Below are 17,105 nucleotides of genomic sequence, written 5' to 3' on the forward strand. Positions count from 1 at the left end.
TTTCCCTACTCTTCCTGTTTCTAAAGTCCTGTAATTTATTATAATTTCACTAGGAATGAAAATTAAGAAAACTGAACTAAGAACTGTTCTGATTAAAATAAAGATTTGAAATAAAACATCTCAGTCCCTGAGATTTTCATAAATTGTCTATTAACATTTACAAGCTATTTACCTTGAAGGAGGATTTATGAACTGATACAAGGTAATTTTACCAAAACTACTTGAAATGTTTTTTAAATAAACTTACAGAATCCTAGAACAATTTGGTCTGGAGACACCTTACAGATGGTCTAGTTCCAAACCCCCTGCCAATGGGCAGGGACAACTCCCAGTAGACCAGGTTGCTCCAAGCCCCATCCAACCTGTTCTTGAACACTTCCAGGGTGGGGGTACGTATCCACTTCTCTGGGCAAGCTGTTCCACCATCTCACCATCTTCACAGTAAATAATTTCTTCCTAATATTTAATCTAAATCTTCCCTCTCAGTTCAAAACCATTACCCCTTGTCCTATCACTGCACGCCCTGCTAAAAAGTTTGTCCCCATCTTTCTTATAATACCTGCTTAGTATTGAAAGTTTGCAATGAAGTCTCCCCACAGCCTTCTTTTCTCCAGGCCGAACAACCCCAATTATCTCAGCTTGTCTTTATAGGAAAGGAGCTCCAGCCCTCTGAACATCTTCATGGCCCCCTCTAGACTTGGCCCAACAGCTTCATGTCCTTCCTGTGCTGGGGACTCCAGAACTGGACACAGTACTGCAGGTGGGGTCTCACAAGAGTGGAGTAGAGGGGGAGAATGACCTCCCTCGACCTGCTGGCCATGCTTCTTTTGATGCAGCCCAGGACACAACTGACTTTCTGGGCTGCAAGAACACATTCACTGGCTCATGTTGAGCTTCTCATCAACCAACACTTGTTTCAAAAGAAACAAAGTCAGCAGTACAGCCAGAAGTTGCAAATTAGATCTAAGAATTTCCCAGTATTCATGGAAATTTTCTTGCTAGTTCAAAAAGTTCAGATTACTGACTTTAAACACATGTACTATAAGAGGCAGATGACAATTCCCACCCCACCAATCCATTCTGTCCCTTCAGGAATATATGCAGGTTGCTGCCGTGTGGCAGGACTATCTGAATCATGAAGTTACTCCAATAAAGGTAAATCAAAGATAGTTTGTTGTAACAGGAATGCATCAAGCTATAAGTTGAAGTAGTCCAGAAATTGCTTTGTGTAGAACAGACCCTGTACAAGTGGCAACCCCCAGACACAGAGATGAGAGGAAAGTGATGAGACTTACCTGTTTGTAAACTAGCCTCTGCTTGGTGAGGCTCCTGCAGAAGGCTAGGAACCTTAATATTTACTGGCTTTGAGTCAAAAAAGAACCATACCATCAGAGTTAAAAGAGTAGGTAAGAGGTCAGATACACAACATCCCTCTCTTCCAGAAAGAGAAAAACTGATAGCATTTATCTGAAGTTCATCTGAGAGCTTGTTCTATGACAGCATTCACTCCATCTACAGATCATCAATGCTGCAGAGGCTATTTAAGTGGATTGTCCTATGTGGCAAATACATTATTTTATTTTTTTTTAATAATTCTTTTCTTCTAACCCACAGGCTTTCCATACCAGTGTCCTTAAGAAAATAATTGTAAGGAAGACCACAAAGCCTTTTCAAAGAATAATGAAATAAGAAATCACTACTAACTCTAAACTTATACTAAAACCCTCCACGTTCAGTTTCTTACTTGCTGAACACCAACAGCGAAGGCCTTCAGGAACACTTCAGCAAACTCATTGTACTCCTTGGAAACATTGCCAGGGCTTCCATACCTAGAAGCAGAATCAAGCATGCAAATTCAAGAGTGCAGCAGTATTACTAAATATTTTTTTTAGATAATAATAGAAGAGAAAATACCTCTCAAAAAGTCTAGCTAAAATATGCAAAGCCCACTTCTTGCATTTCCACCAAGGCAACTCAGGTCTATCATCTTCATCAACTTGAAGGGTTTCCTTTTGGGGGAAAAAAACCAAAACAGTAAGTATTTACTAACTATACAAAAAAAGTTCAAACTATATGTATTTTGAGCAACTGTATAGCATATTTTACTTTTAACATGCCACTTGCACTTCTGGCTTAACAGAAAAATAAAGTGCAGAATATCTAAAAATAAATCCTATTATTTATGCTGCATAAATGGTAAACAAATTCTTGAAACAAGAAGCCAAGATAAACTGGCTGTAATTTGAAAACAGAACTCCCATACAAGCTACATATTATCAAAATTTGTTTACTTTGTTTAAAAAACCCTATTTAGTAAAAAAAAAAATACAACACATTTTCTTAGCATCTATTGAGAAAAAAAATGCAGAAATTAAGTTAAATATTGAACATTCTAATGAATGAAAAATATTTAAGCTTAAAAACATAGACAAAATCCACTTACAGCTGGTACATCCCTATCCACAACAGTCTTCAGGATTTCTATCCACTCAGTCAGATTTTGCTGATTTATCAACTCCAGGGGTAATGTGTACTTATTAAAAAAGACAAAAATAAATTTATTGTAAAGCAATTTGAAAATGATGTTACTTTCACAGTTTTGACTTTAGCTCTTTCAAATCTTTGTCTACACTCGGCTACCATGAACGATTAGCAAAGGACTCAGACAACCAGGCTAAAGATCAATTATGAGCATATTAGCAGTTTCATTCCAAACTGCTGCATTTACACTGGTAAGTTTATGTAGGCTGGGCTCTACAATATGTCATTCAAAAACAGGTTTTCTGATTAGTTTTCAAGCAAACTACCTTAGAGAATGGCATGTGTTAAGTTCTATCTAATGCCAACCAGGAATAGGGCTGTACAAAAGCCAAAGTACAGCACAATCAAGCATACCAAAACCTGTGACTCATGCCACAACTGAGTAGTAGGGGACACAATTCAGATGTAATCTAATAATATTATTTCTGTCATCTATTATTTTAAGGAAAGACATAACGCTTTAAGTCAACTTACCCATCGAGTATTTATAAAGTTTATTTTTTACCTGGACAAGGGCGTAAAATATTTTGAAGATCTGTTTCTGGATGAGGACCGACTGATCAGATGGATCACTCAAAAGTTGAATGAAACTATCCTTGAGAACTGGTAGAAAATGTTGCATTGCAGCTATCAAAGGACTCCGCTCCTCTGGCTTCTTGTACCTTTAGATAAGAAGAAACTTGTTTTGTGCATCATAGAATCATAGAATGGTTAAGGTTGGAAGGGACCTTAAAGATCAAGTTCCAACTCCCCTGCTATGGGACACCTCACAATAGGTCAGGCTGCACAAAGCCCCTCCCCAGCTTTCCTGTAGGCCCCCTTCAAGTACTGGAAGGTGCTATAAGGTCTCCCCAGAGCCTTCTCTTCTCCAGACTGAACAGCCCCAACTCTCTCAGCCTGTTTCACAGCAGAGCTGCTCCAGGTCTTTGATCATCTTTGTGGCCCTCCTTTGGACCCTCTCTGACAGCTCCATGTCTTTCCTGTGCTGAGGGCCCCAGAACTGTACACAGTACTTCAGGTGTGGTCTCACCAGAGCAGAGGGACAGAATCACCTCCCTGGCCCTGCTGGCCACACTTCTTTTGATGCAGCCCTGGGTGTGTTTGGCCCTCTAGGCTCCAGCACACACTGGCAGCTCATGTTGAGCTTCTCCTCTACCACCACCCCCAGATCCTTCTCCTCAGGGTTGCTGTCCAGCCACTGTCCCCCCAGCCTGTATTTGTGCCTAGGGTTGCATTGACTCAGGTGCAGGACTAGCACAGGGAACTTTCAGGCAGCTTTTGAACTTTAAAAGTCAGCCTTCTCCAGTGTAGAAACAAGTTGGTTATATTACAGTTCATAACGTGATTTAAAAAAAACCGACAAAACTCAAAACCCCTAGCTATTTCTTGTTACAGAATTTGAAATAAAGCTATAGCCAGACATCATTAGTTAAAAACCAAGTCAGAACACTGCTGAGTGTTCATTACTCCACCATATATCCACATTAGTTTTCTGCTGGTAATGCATTCCTGCCAACTTACTCACTTTGAGTACTACATCATGTTCGGCCACACCATTACTACAATGAAAAGCAATCAGAGCACTACAAAAACCGCAAGCAAAAGGCACACACACTGCCAAGAAGGGTAGATGCCGGGCTAGTCAGTAGAATTCCAGAAAGCCATTTATCAAAGATCACAATTTATCAAAATACTTCCAAGAGCTAATTACTTCACTGACATCAAAGAAAGTAAACGATGAGGTGTCTGTCTCTCATATGTTACTGTTTAAATTGCCCAAATTTAACCAGTTGATAAGGACTGTAGGCTTCAAGGCTATGAGGCAGACTCTGAGCAGGCTTCAACTAGAAGGCCTCCTTGAAATAAAGTCTCAGACCTTTCCATGCTGGTGATAGTCCACCAGTTTGTCTACGCTGAAAAGAAGGCTCCATTGTCCTTTCTCGTAACATTTCCAAATTCCTGAAAGAAAACATTTTGAAGTCTTCCCCAAAGTTACAAAGAAAGTCCTTATTGACTCAAGAGTTATCACAAGAGAATACAATCTTGTGCACATTCGTGAGGACAAAAAGAACAAAGCAACACTAAGACTTCTCACCTTTGTTTTTCAATTAAGTGTTTATCAGCATAATATTCTTGGACTCTCATGGGAGATTTTGGGGTTGGGAGATCTGAGTTTGTTTTAAGTAAATTTTTGTAGACTTTCATTAATGTCAAATGTCAATGCTCAGCATCTTAAACAGTGCCAATTTACAAAAATATAAGATCAAGTCCAATCAATCTGCTGCCAGATGGCATGCTCTCTAAAAACTACTACACAACACTGAGCCTCAAAATCCTGTTCAATACAGTTTCAATGTATTTTCTGAAACAGAGATCTATTATAGGTATAAGGACTAAATGTCGTTGAAGAAAACTCAGTTTCTAATTTTCACAAAAGACAAAACTGAAAAAGACCAGAAAAAACCACTTGATCTTGCTAGATGGATTTGGAGAAGAAATAATTTTGAAAAAGATACTTACCTTCCATATTAAGAAAATATAAAACAAAATCAATAGCTAAAGACCCCTACAACTCCAGCAGTAAAAACTGGATCAAAGCAATCGTATTACGCATATTTCCCCTCCCAAAAAAACCCTGACCTGTGTAAACAAATTTTAGAGACCTGCTTGCACCCATATTGTTATGCAATGAAAGGTGCATATTCCAGAAAATTTAACAATTATGAGGAATTGCTGGCCTCAGCTAAAGTGTCTGGTCACCTAAAATTATGAACACACCTATTACTTTAGTACATCACACAATGACTGTGCTCATAAAATTCTTCTCTGAACCAGGATTGATACAATTGCTATCCACTACCAGTGAACACTTCATGTTTTATAACACAGATCTCAGCTGTATATTTGGTTAAAGATGTTTAATTGGAAAATCAAGTGAAAAATTAAGATTTTTTCCTTTCCTAGCAGGACTCGCCATTTTCAGCCACATAAAAAACTCCAACATGGGATTACAAAGGTCTTTATAGCATTCCTGTAAAAAACAATTTTTAAGAATCTGATATTCACCCATTTTACACTAATTTACACAGAATTCACAGAATTAAGACAATTTTCAGTGCAACATTTAAAATCAAGTACCTGAAACAAAAATATTACATATGACAGTGGTTTGGCCTTGCATATATAAGAAAAAGATTTCCTATGATGGGTTGGATGAGGCTATCAGAATTTTCAAAAGGATCATAGCAGAGCAAGTCAACAATTTCTCAACTTCTTAACATTAATTATTTCACAATTTGAAACCTTTACATGTTTACTGTCACTGGTAACTAGAATGCAAATTGTTTAAGAGTCTAAACTTGGTTTAAACAAATAATTGTTTTATGCAAAAGTCAAGATTTTGAGCAGTTTCTTTCTGCTATGAATCCATAAAAACCAACTACCTAATTAAGACTTTAAACACTTTCTTTTTTTCTGATCACAAGCCTTTAATGAGAGTGGTTTTTCTGTAATTTTTTAGTGGAGAAGATATCTGGGCCAAACACAGCAAGTGTTCAATAATATTTTCTAAAATTGTATTTCTATCACCTTTGCACAATTCCACACACACAATTCTACTTGGTTACAATATACACAGAGAGTACAAAAAATACACAGAAATACATTTATTTTGCTGCTTTATGTGGTAGAAAATACTCACTCATAATTTTTCACAAGTTGATAAAGACAAAGAAGAATTCCAAGCCAACAAGCACTGTTGTCAGATTGAAGATAAAATCCAATTTTCTCCACAACTGCAGTCCAGCGACTAGGATAATCATGCTTGATTATATGGTGAATGCAAGTAGTAAGCTGTACTCTGGAAATCAAAGGCACAATGATTAAATTTAAAGTTACAACTATTAACTTAATAATATTCTTGTGATATTGAAACAGCTAATATTGCCCAAACTTAGACTTCTTTCAAGTTTTGTTTATACAATTCAGGTTCTGTAGTTCCTGATTAAAATTCTACATTTGAGGAAATTTAACTTTCTACATGCTACACAAGCTGAAAACTGTGTTTCCATCTACATTAGCTCTATGTTTAGGATACATAGTGTATGACAATGATACTTAGCATGCAGGTGATCATTGAGCAAAATAATCAACAAACCCCAACAGTCAGAAACCATAGCTTATTCATAAACAGGTTAAAACTGCATACCTAATCAGCTCAGGAGAGTGAATAATGGCTTCTACAATATTTTCACGGATACAATGTCTATCTTCTTCTGGGATGGAGTAAGGTGGGATCTCTCCTGGTGCAGTTTCACGATCTGGCCAATACTGGGTTATCATATTTTTCAAGTAGATAACCCCTGTGAGACAGAAGTGGCAAATCAGCTGACAGTCAAACAGGCATTTTGCAAACTAAATTTTTAGAACAAAACTGATTGAAATGACTAATATATTGGCCACTTCTAATTAAGAGAATAAAAAACTTAAACTATGTGAACTATTAACCTAATAATTTACTAAGTTAATATTCCATTTATTAAGAAGTTAAGATAGAAATGTTCTGTAAAGAATGTGGCTTTGTATAAAAATACTAAACTTACTGCTTTTATCTGTGCTACAAATGAGTAGTTGCAGAGCATTTTAGGAACAAACTTCTGAAAAATCCTTTTAAAGTATTTTCTCAGTAGTTTCACTAAAGCTAATCAATACTAATGACTACCTAAAACATCCTTTGTAAGAAAGTTTAATTAAGTTTGAGATACAGGAGTGGATGCAAAAGAGAAACAGTTCCTTTATACCAAGGTTATGGACCACAGCACTTTGTAGCCATCAGGCTGTTGGCACAAATGTCTGCACTTACCAGTTGACAACCAAATCTAAACCGCTTATGTGGCAGAATGTAGATTACAGCACTTGGAAAGAAAAGGATTGACAAAACGCAACAAGATATCTCAAATTACAAACCAGTAGCAAAGTTATTATTAATCTAATTATTTGCACAAATCTATAAAGCAACTCATCTTTCCAAATTTCATATGGACCTTCTGAAGGTTTAGAAACCAAAGGGCTTCTGAAAGGGTTTGCAGAGATAAGAAACACTCAGCACATATGTGCTATTACAAGACTGAAGTGATGCAGACTTCAATCTGTCCTCTGGGAATTACTGTGCCATTAATTGTTCTGCTGAACACTCACTGTTTGTAAGCTTTGTGTTTTATGAGTTGTCTCCACTCTTTACAGACTGCTTTGTTTTTTAATTGGCTTATCTTGTGGGTGAATTTTGGGAGGCTGTCCTCAAACCTCCCCATTTTTGTGCATGTTATACATGCAAAAGTAATAACTTTTTTGAATCATCATATAAATGGTACGCCAAGCAACACAATAAAAATGCAAGTTAGACATATGCTGCAACTTAGAATAGTCTACTAAATGGAAGATCCAAATAAGCAATCAAGATCATACTTCTTGAGTAGTCAGAAAAGCCACTGAGGTATCCTTTTAGAAACCTCTATCAAGTAATCCCAGCACCTTCAAGGTGATCAAAATCTAATATTAATGATGGATCATGTGCAAATTATCAGGATTCCAAAAGACATAATTTGTTTTGTCCCACCAAAAATGTTTAGAAATATTAGCATTACTAGCAAAATGTTAAATTACCTCCTTGAACCAAGTTAGCATGCATGACAAACCAGTTTCCTCATTATTTATTGGAGATAAAGGGGAGCAATCACTGGAGAGCCAGACATGTTTTTGTTCTGTCTGTGTGTGTAGTGCCAGATACAGTTTATGATTGCTGTAATTCATACAACTCCCACCTTTTTGAGTATTTGAGATTTAGACCATTGTAAATCTTAAACAGAATCTGCATAGGTACTCGTGCATATGCACCAAAAAAGTTGATACCATGAAAAAAATATTTGAAAACTTGCCTGCCTGTCTCACTGGTAAATCCAGTTGGTCAGACATAGTGATCTGAAGCAGAGTTGAAACAAAGTTCACTGACTTGTGAGCCTGTAAAGGGAAATAAAAAAATTATTTACTCATAGTGTGTTAAGTTTTAGAATATTCCCCTTAGGTTTTACAATACCTTTATAATGATGTAATGGAATCAATAGAATACCAGCAATACAGACAGTTTCACAGTAGTCAGCTAATCAACCAAAGCATTCTGAGGTTTCATGCTCACTGGATTCTGAAGACAGCATGTGGGAGGAAAAACTCTACTGTCTAAGGTAGTAACAGTTGTAGAAATCATTAAACAGGCTTCAGGAATAGGCCTTTAACAGTCATCAAGTATCTTCTTCATTCAAAACATAATGCTTACTTACTATCTAAATAGCCAGCAAAGTACAAGCACAGCAAGTTTACAGTGACCTTTAACACGGTCTGAACTCAGTATATCATCATCTAAGTAACAGATTGTGACTATGTTTTAAAACTAGGCCCAGCCCCAAACAAGCCTGTCCAACTTACAGTTGATCTTTCCAAAAAATAGCTTCAAGTGACCATTTATGCATTACTACAGCAACTGTCATCATACCTACAGAACAGCAAATCAGCAATTTGGAGACCTAAGTGGAGTGACATCTGTGGAGTAACAACTTTGCAAGTACTTGCAAGAGTTCACTTACAAAGGAAAAAAACAAACACAAGTGTTTTTCTTACAATCATGAGAAACATCACTGAGACACTAAATGCTCTACTGTATTTTCAATACAAGGAAACTAACCTTAACATTGTTATAGAATAATTTATCCACCTTTCCTAAGCATAAAAAATTCAATACATGAAATCAATTTCCCTGGGAAAAGTTAATTATAACCCTAAAAAACTAACTACTTTTTTTATAACTGGACAACAACATAATACTAACTCTACTTTTTTTATAACTGGACAACAACATAATTTTTCTCAAGGTCAAGAGTCAGTGGACATAAGATGCAGTGAGAGAAATTCCTGTTTTGCAAAGGAAAAAAAATATCACAAGGATAGACATGGTCTGGAACTGTCTTTCCACAGAGGCTGAAAAGCCTTTTGAGATGCTCAGAACTCAATTGGACAAGTCTCTATCTATCCCAACTAACTTTAAAACAGCTTTGCTTCAGGGAGCTGGACCAGATGATGCACAGAGGTCTCTTCTAAGCTAATTATGCCAATATTCAAATTGCCAAGATGTACTTCTGCTTTATCTTCACTGACATGTCAATATTGTTTCACGTACTTTTTGCAGTACTTCTATCAAAGACAACTGCATAGATCTACATAACTTAACCTGCTAAACTCTTAGGAAACCATCACTTACTTACTTGTTACACAGTTTATTACTCCCTACACAAAGCAAATAAATGAATACTTAGAAAACCACTGAAATTTCATTTACACATTTATAAAAAATAAACAATTCTCTCAGTTACTGGAACAGAGCAAACTAATACCATATAGAGAAACAATCAGGAATTATCTTTCTACTCTTTTAGTAGGCCCAAAAGCTCTTTTGACACTAAAAAATTATGTCAACATTTCTCCTAAGTGTGTAACACTGCCCAGCTCACTCCTACAGCACCAGGCTTTCCCTTGGAAACATCTCCTATACATTCTAGCATAAGCTAGTGAAAAGAGACAGGCTGGGACATTCATGTATTTGTACTAAGATTGGATAAGTGTATCTTGCTTTCTACCTCCTGTTATTTAAAACTGATTTTAAATGAAGAATTAACTGACTTAAGAATCTCCCCAAAATATTAAAACATTGTTGTACGTATTCACCCAAGGCACTAAAAAAAATAAATCTACAGTCTACAGAAAACTCGCAGAAGCAAAACTTGTATCTGGTCCAAATGATATATTTATTTGTAGACCGTGTTTTGTTGAATTGGGAGGTAACTGACACTGCAATACAAGCACGTATCTTTCTGATCCCATACCCCTCTGATATCCCTGAAGTCCTGAAGAACCAAATATACTTTCAAATAATAAAAAAGGTATTTGTTTCAAACTGTCAAGTAACAGTTGAATAAATCATTTTAAATGAATTTAAAATAAATTTTACTAGTAAGTATTAATTTCTACTACAGCTTCATTAAGTTCTTTCTATTCATAAGTAAGATAAACAGACACACTTCTGCAACACATACCAAATGACACCAGACCCTCATTCAGCACAGTACTCAATTATATGCCCAACATTCATGCCAGCGGAAGTCCTCCTGTACCTAAATGTATTACTAGGAGCTTGCTAAAGAAAGCCTTCTGTTTCAATAACCTTTAACTCACCTACAAATAAGGTCATACTACAGTCTGCATAAATGAACTTAAAAGTGCAAACCAATGTATTTCCACAATGACTACAATAAACTTAACAGCTACCTTTTCAATAGTGAACATTTGTAATGTATTTCTTGTTTTGAAACTGAAAAGCATTCAACCCTAGAATTCAAAAATGAAGGATTAATTTCCCTTCTTCATGATAAATGACAAATATCCTTTTAATAAAAACTATCAATTTCAATTTAAAAAATGGAAACTGCTTAAGAACTACCAAGGAACTAATTGGAATAACAAAACTGAATAGAAAAATGTCTTAAAAACAAAAAGCAACACAAAAAGACAGAAGGGTACAAAACTGCCACACACAGAAGTTTAATAAAATACCATTAAATTACCATTAAGTACATTTTTTTTAAATAAGGACTGATCCTATGACATAAGCTCCCTACAAATGTAATTTATATTACTAAGTGGAATTAATATACTTTCACTGGATTCTTCGAATATAACAAATTTTAAAAGATAGGACCAGAACACCTATACCATTATTCTGGTTTGCTTTTTTTTTTTTACATCTTACAAGTATCATCCTTATTAATATTGCAAATATCAGACACCAATCAGCCACAAGAAAGAGCTACTTTACCACTTCTACTCATTCAAAGCAAAGATTCAGACTATAAATAATTTGTGCTTTTAACATGAGGTAGCATAAGTAACATAACTTGTACTTCACAAAGCCTCCTCTTAATCTATTTGGCTCATAACTAAATTTATACAGGGCTACATTAACTCTTCAATGCATTATATATAGAATACAAAGGACTTCCAAACTTTCTACAATGCCCCACTTCCCATGCCACTGAAAGGAAGTTGATTCCAAAGAAACTGAAGTGTGGGGAGGAGTAAGGACAGCTACATGAATGCATGTGTGTACTGAATGGTCAAATAAAACCCCAGGCACAATAACCTGTCACTTGCTCCCTTGTTTTGCTTTACTGTTAAAAAGAACACCCAATGTTTTACTGGCACCTGAAAAAAGCAATTGAACATAAAATAAAACACCATGCAGATGCCAGCTGTGTACCCAAGACATTAAATGGGCATGCCCATTTCTGCTATTTTAATCTTTAGTATTTTTACTCCTTAAAGATGGCTGCCTCTCAGGACAACATGCTCTTCTTCACTGACAGTGTAACTAAAAAAAGCCAACCAAACAAAAAAACACACCTATTTTAGGTACATATTCTATAAAACTACTGGCTATTGGTTTTAGTGCATGCAATTAGCCTGAATACTTTGCTTTACAAAATGTGAGCTAAAAGTGAGTATTCATTAAAGGTCTAAGTAAACAAATGTAGAGGATTCTGCTGGCCCATGCATGTTCTCATCTCCAAAAAGACTCACATGCACTGATGCCACTTCAGTGAAAGCCACTGGCAAGTAGTGTAATTCTACAGACAATTCCCATGGCTCCAGCATGTGAGAATTAAAATCAGGATTTCACAACGGTTGCTGCCACATACTCTAAACTGCATGTAGAACAGAAACAACTTCTACAACTTCATAAAGTTTTGACATCAGTAAAACTTTGTTGTTTATTCTCTTGCTCCTTGTTTACAAATACCTTTTTAAAATAAACATTAAATTTAGAAAATTACAATGGTAACTGAAAAAAAACCAACACAGTTCTGTCTAAGTCTGTTTCTCAACATGTAACTCCACATTTAAAAAAAATAAAACCAAAACTCATCTCAAGTCCTTCCCCCTTATAAATTCTCCAACATGCCATGTCACTGGTATGACTTCGTTGTTTAAGAGCCAAAGAATTCAGGGACTTTTCCCAAGAGCAATCTTCGCTATGCAGCCTCCCTAGCTGAGGAATGTGTTCTATCAGACCACAAACGTTGCACCACTGTCTGCTAATATCAAATGCTGTTCCATAACATACAATCTTTTTTCATATTTCAATAGTTTTTCCCAGCAGAGTTTGTTTCTTAGCCATGTGTTTTAACAGTTTTGAGAAAAGTGTCATGCCAGCTATATAATATTAAATATAAACAACATCTGAAGTTAACATAAAAAATAAAAACTGTTCATGGCATATCAACAGTTAATTATGTAGAAAATAACTTTTCCCCAGTAATGATACCCATTGAAGTCAGTTACATAAATCTTTAATACTAGAATAATTCATAATCTTACACAAAACCTGCATACCACTAAATGGTAAATACAAGAAGCTCCATCTCAGGTTAAAAAACCCGCAAGCGCTCTTCTCAGACACTAAGAATTGAACATACCATAACAGACACTACTATAGGTAGCTCCTTCACTTATGAAAAAAGCAGATCAGAACAGTAAAATTTACTATATGCCACTAAACTAGGACCCTAGGCTCTTTATACAGTTATTCAAGGTAGCACAAGTTTAAATAAAGGCTACAATTTATTTTTAAACGAGATGAAAAAAATACTAGTTTAACAGATCTCCATCACTGCAGTTTTGAAAAAATCTATATGCAATTTTTCATCAAGTTGGTGACAGGACTCAGTGAACACAACTATTACACTGAGACATAACAGTTTGGTTTGTTTTATAGAAAGGTAAGGTCAGGAACTCTAAGGCCATGCTGAAACAGCAAACTGCCCTGTAGCACTCTTTCAATTCTTTTTTAAGCACTCAGCAGGTGTGGAAGTCATTCTGACCTCAATTTTTGCAAGCTAGTTCTGCCACCTCTTTCGCAGCTACAATGTATATGTAAACGCAGTTTAAGATCAACAAAAAAAACACACACATGCTTATCAGATCTTGCAAACATCCTTGATGCTCATTTCATCAGACTAGTGTCTGCAAGTTCTGGAGCCTATTTGCCCTGCTGTTCGCAGATGCAAAAGGAATGTACTCTTAGCAAAGGCTATCTAAGCACACACAGTAACTATTTGCTAAGTCATGAGAAAGTGGCAAGTCGCCCTGTCTGCTCGGATTTTTACCTTGTACTGGTTAACATGCATCAAGAATGTAACTTCTTCCGAAGACAAAAATCCCTTGGTTCCTTACTGCCCCCAAGGGGATCTCTGGTGTTGGACCAGCCTTGATTTTTACAATTTAAAACCATCCTTTCCCCAAAGCATCTCTCATCTAGCACACACCAAAATATATAGATGAAAGATAAGGGAGCTGAAAATAATCGAGTAGTTTAGGTAAAACATAATACTAACAACTTTTAAGGAAGACCCATGATCTAATAATCAGAGCCAGGAAACTCACGCTCTGCTCTTGTTCTTACTCACACTACAATATATATAGTCTTAGGTGTTATACACGAAGATCACATTAGAAAAGGTTAAAAATAAATTAAGAGATGGGGGTAACACTATAAATATCTACCCCAAAGTATCCAAAGCATAGCATTTCAGCATTTGGAAATTCCTGGGTTAAAAGCACCATGTAATAAGCAGCTTGCTTTTTCTCCCTTTGAAAACCTTACACTCGAAAGCTCCCAGCAGTTATGAGTCAAATAATTTAATCATTCAATCGTTCTGACATTCATATCTATTAAGCAGGCAATCAAAGACATTGAACCAGGCCCTACTGTATTCTGTTAAACCAACGGCATGGTATGGTGACTAGTCAACAAGCTAAATAATTTCTTCTTCCCTGTCACTTGTATCAGAACATGAAAAAGCTCAAGCCTAACTTCTGAATGGCACTTTTTCAGTAGAGCAACGGGATAGAATTTTCCTAAACAAATTGTTAAACTTTGACTTACTGGGGACTGCTTTTTTAAAAAACAACCAAACACAACCGTCTCAGACACAAAAATTGGGTTGTTAGTCCGCAAAGATGTCTTAATAGCTTGTATGTACTGGGGTTAATCTCAGATACTTACAAGACACAAATAACAGTTAAGTTATAATTCCCTGGAATTACAAAGAAGAAACCTGCAAGGAAAGTATTATCTAACAACTGTGCCTTTATAAATACGTTGATATTAAAAGATGAAACAACACTGTGTATTATTTTCAGCGTCATTCCATAGCTGTATAGTTAAAAATACCTATTTTCATCACCGTTTCTGGGAAACACGTTATACACACTGTTATACATACTGTTTCAAAATGCAACAACGTATTCTTGCTGCTTTCCAGCAGCCTACTTGAAGAATCTGATTCTAAATTCTTTAAAACAAAGCTTTCCCCTGTAAGACAGGGACAGACATAGGTGAACACCACAGGGTATGTCATCATCTGGAAGTTACATGAGAAGATGTCACACAGAAGAGCTAGTGGTGTGATTCCCTATAACTTATTTTCACAGTAAGAAAAGTAAAGGCTTAGAGACTGAAATATCTGCCTTTTTTTTTTTCATGTTTAGTTTTTTTTAGAACTAGAAGTTCTCACAGCATTTTATGTGCAGGCAATATAAACTGATGAAACTTTGTGAATGAAGAAATAAAGCACAGAACAATTAATTACTTAGCCAAGGTCAAAGGAAAAATAACAAAACCTGGGCAAAACAAAAATCATACACCCCCATTCCTTTCTCCAGTCAGTGGAAATTTTGTTGATTATGATGAAGACAGATCTAGATACTTAACTCTTCTATGAAGTAGAAACATAAATTACTGACTGAAGCACATTCTTTTCTGATAAGGTAAAACAACCATTCTACTGAAAACCAGCCTCATCAGCTCCACAGAGGCACGTCAGACAAATTAAAGGTAAACTAAAAGGTCAATCAAGGACAGCTATTAAATTATAAAAACATTTGTGTGTGCCTGGCCACATACAAGAACAGCATTCACTGCTGTATGATTTCATCTTTACAGAGAAAGAGATCCCATACCTGAAATAAAATATCAACTGGTAACACAATTGCCCTAACAGTTAAAAAATTTAGACTAGTATTCTGCAAGCAAACACATGACTTCAATAAAGCTATGCAAAACCAAGACCATGCGTATGACTAAAACTACATTTATGTACAAGTGCTTGCAGATATAGGGTTTAACAAGTATCTTTATCACAAAAGGTCTCTGAAAGATCAGTGAGGCTACATTTCTTAAACCAAAGAATTCCTAGGCACTGGTTCATTCAATAATGTTTGGTGTTTTTAAAGGGAAAAAGCTATTTGGATTTTATACCAATTTAATACTTGTGTAGTACATGATAGACCACGATGTTTTGACTCAAGTGTGAACAAAAGCCAGCTGCTAGAGAGCATGATCCTTCATACAACAGTTAGACATTTACTGAAGACTTCCACTGGCAGAGAACATTATTTCCTGCATGTTCAGCAACTCAACACCTGCAGAAAATAACTAAAGCAGATTTCAAGCAAGTTACTATATATGGATATTGACATGCAGAGCACACAAGAACTTGCATTTTGGAGCCTGCTTAAGATTTTAGATATATTACTATCTTTATAGGCAATTACATTATTTTCACTTCTGTTTAAATAAGAAACATGACAATATTTTTCTAGTGTAGTATATGAAAAACAGAGCAAATTACTTTAAGCAAACCTCAATTAAACGCTATGTTTACAGCAATTTAAAATATATCCAATATTTATTTGCCATTGACTTACTATGTGACATGCAAGAATTGAGTTTAATTATTCTTTTTTTTTTCAGTACTATGAAAAGCTATACCTTCAGTTTTTGAAAGTTTCTCTACTGCCAGCAGAACATTTGGACCACCTTTATCTAAGCTCTCTTGAACATCTGTTGCACTAAATGTATTTCTGTCAGGCCTAAAGTCTGCTTACAAGCAACAAAGAAAGTAGTCTGTGGAAAAGGCCAACTAAAGGCACCACAAGAGCTTATCCTTCACCAACAAGCTATCACTTTTTCTCTGAGTCAAACACTAGAGCATCTTTTTTTCAAAATATCTACAAGTCCCATGGCTGTGTCTCATCAATAAAGTTTTCACCTACTGGGTGGAGTTGAGTGGAATAAACTTATAACCTTCTTCCAAGTCCAAAACTTGTAGAACTAGGACCTGCCAGTTTTGTCCTATCCCAATACGACACAGGAACGTAGCAATGACATATCTGGGCTGGGAATCCGGTCTTCCCCCGTCTTTTGGGCACGTGTCGATACTACACCCAGAAAGGACACCTACCTCCACAGAGCTGCCGAACCCCGTGTCCGGAGAACTCGTAGGAGCACCAAGTACCGCCGGGCTGGCAGCCGCATTCCTGAGCTCAGGCCACTCTCACGCTAGCAGGCTACACCACTTGGAAAGTGACGGGGGCCTTCCCAGCCCCTTTCCCGCTGACAAACT

At 36.3% G+C, this 17,105-nt stretch overlaps 1 protein-coding gene across 1 annotated transcript in view; it reads right to left on the reverse strand.

Moving 5' to 3' along the window:
• The window catches only part of IPO7 (importin 7), a 36,359-nt gene extending 19,342 nt beyond the window's left edge, over window positions 1–17,017 (reverse strand). Inside the window, exons 1-9 of the mRNA XM_009994269.1 lie at window positions 16,944–17,017; window positions 15,661–15,694; window positions 8,475–8,556; window positions 6,749–6,902; window positions 6,242–6,400; window positions 3,047–3,203; window positions 2,444–2,533; window positions 1,915–2,009; window positions 1,745–1,829 (exon numbers count right to left, since the gene is read on the reverse strand). Coding sequence (XP_009992571.1) covers window positions 1,745–1,829; window positions 1,915–2,009; window positions 2,444–2,533; window positions 3,047–3,203; window positions 6,242–6,400; window positions 6,749–6,902; window positions 8,475–8,556; window positions 15,661–15,694; window positions 16,944–17,017 — 930 coding nt within the window. The remainder of the gene's footprint in view (window positions 1–1,744; window positions 1,830–1,914; window positions 2,010–2,443; window positions 2,534–3,046; window positions 3,204–6,241; window positions 6,401–6,748; window positions 6,903–8,474; window positions 8,557–15,660; window positions 15,695–16,943) is intronic.
• Window positions 17,018–17,105: the final 88 nt, after the last annotated feature.

The sequence above is a fragment of the Chaetura pelagica genome, unplaced genomic scaffold, assembly GCF_000747805.2.
Source record: "Chaetura pelagica isolate M959 unplaced genomic scaffold, ChaPel_1.0 scaffold153, whole genome shotgun sequence".
NCBI lineage: Eukaryota > Metazoa > Chordata > Aves > Apodiformes > Apodidae > Chaetura > Chaetura pelagica.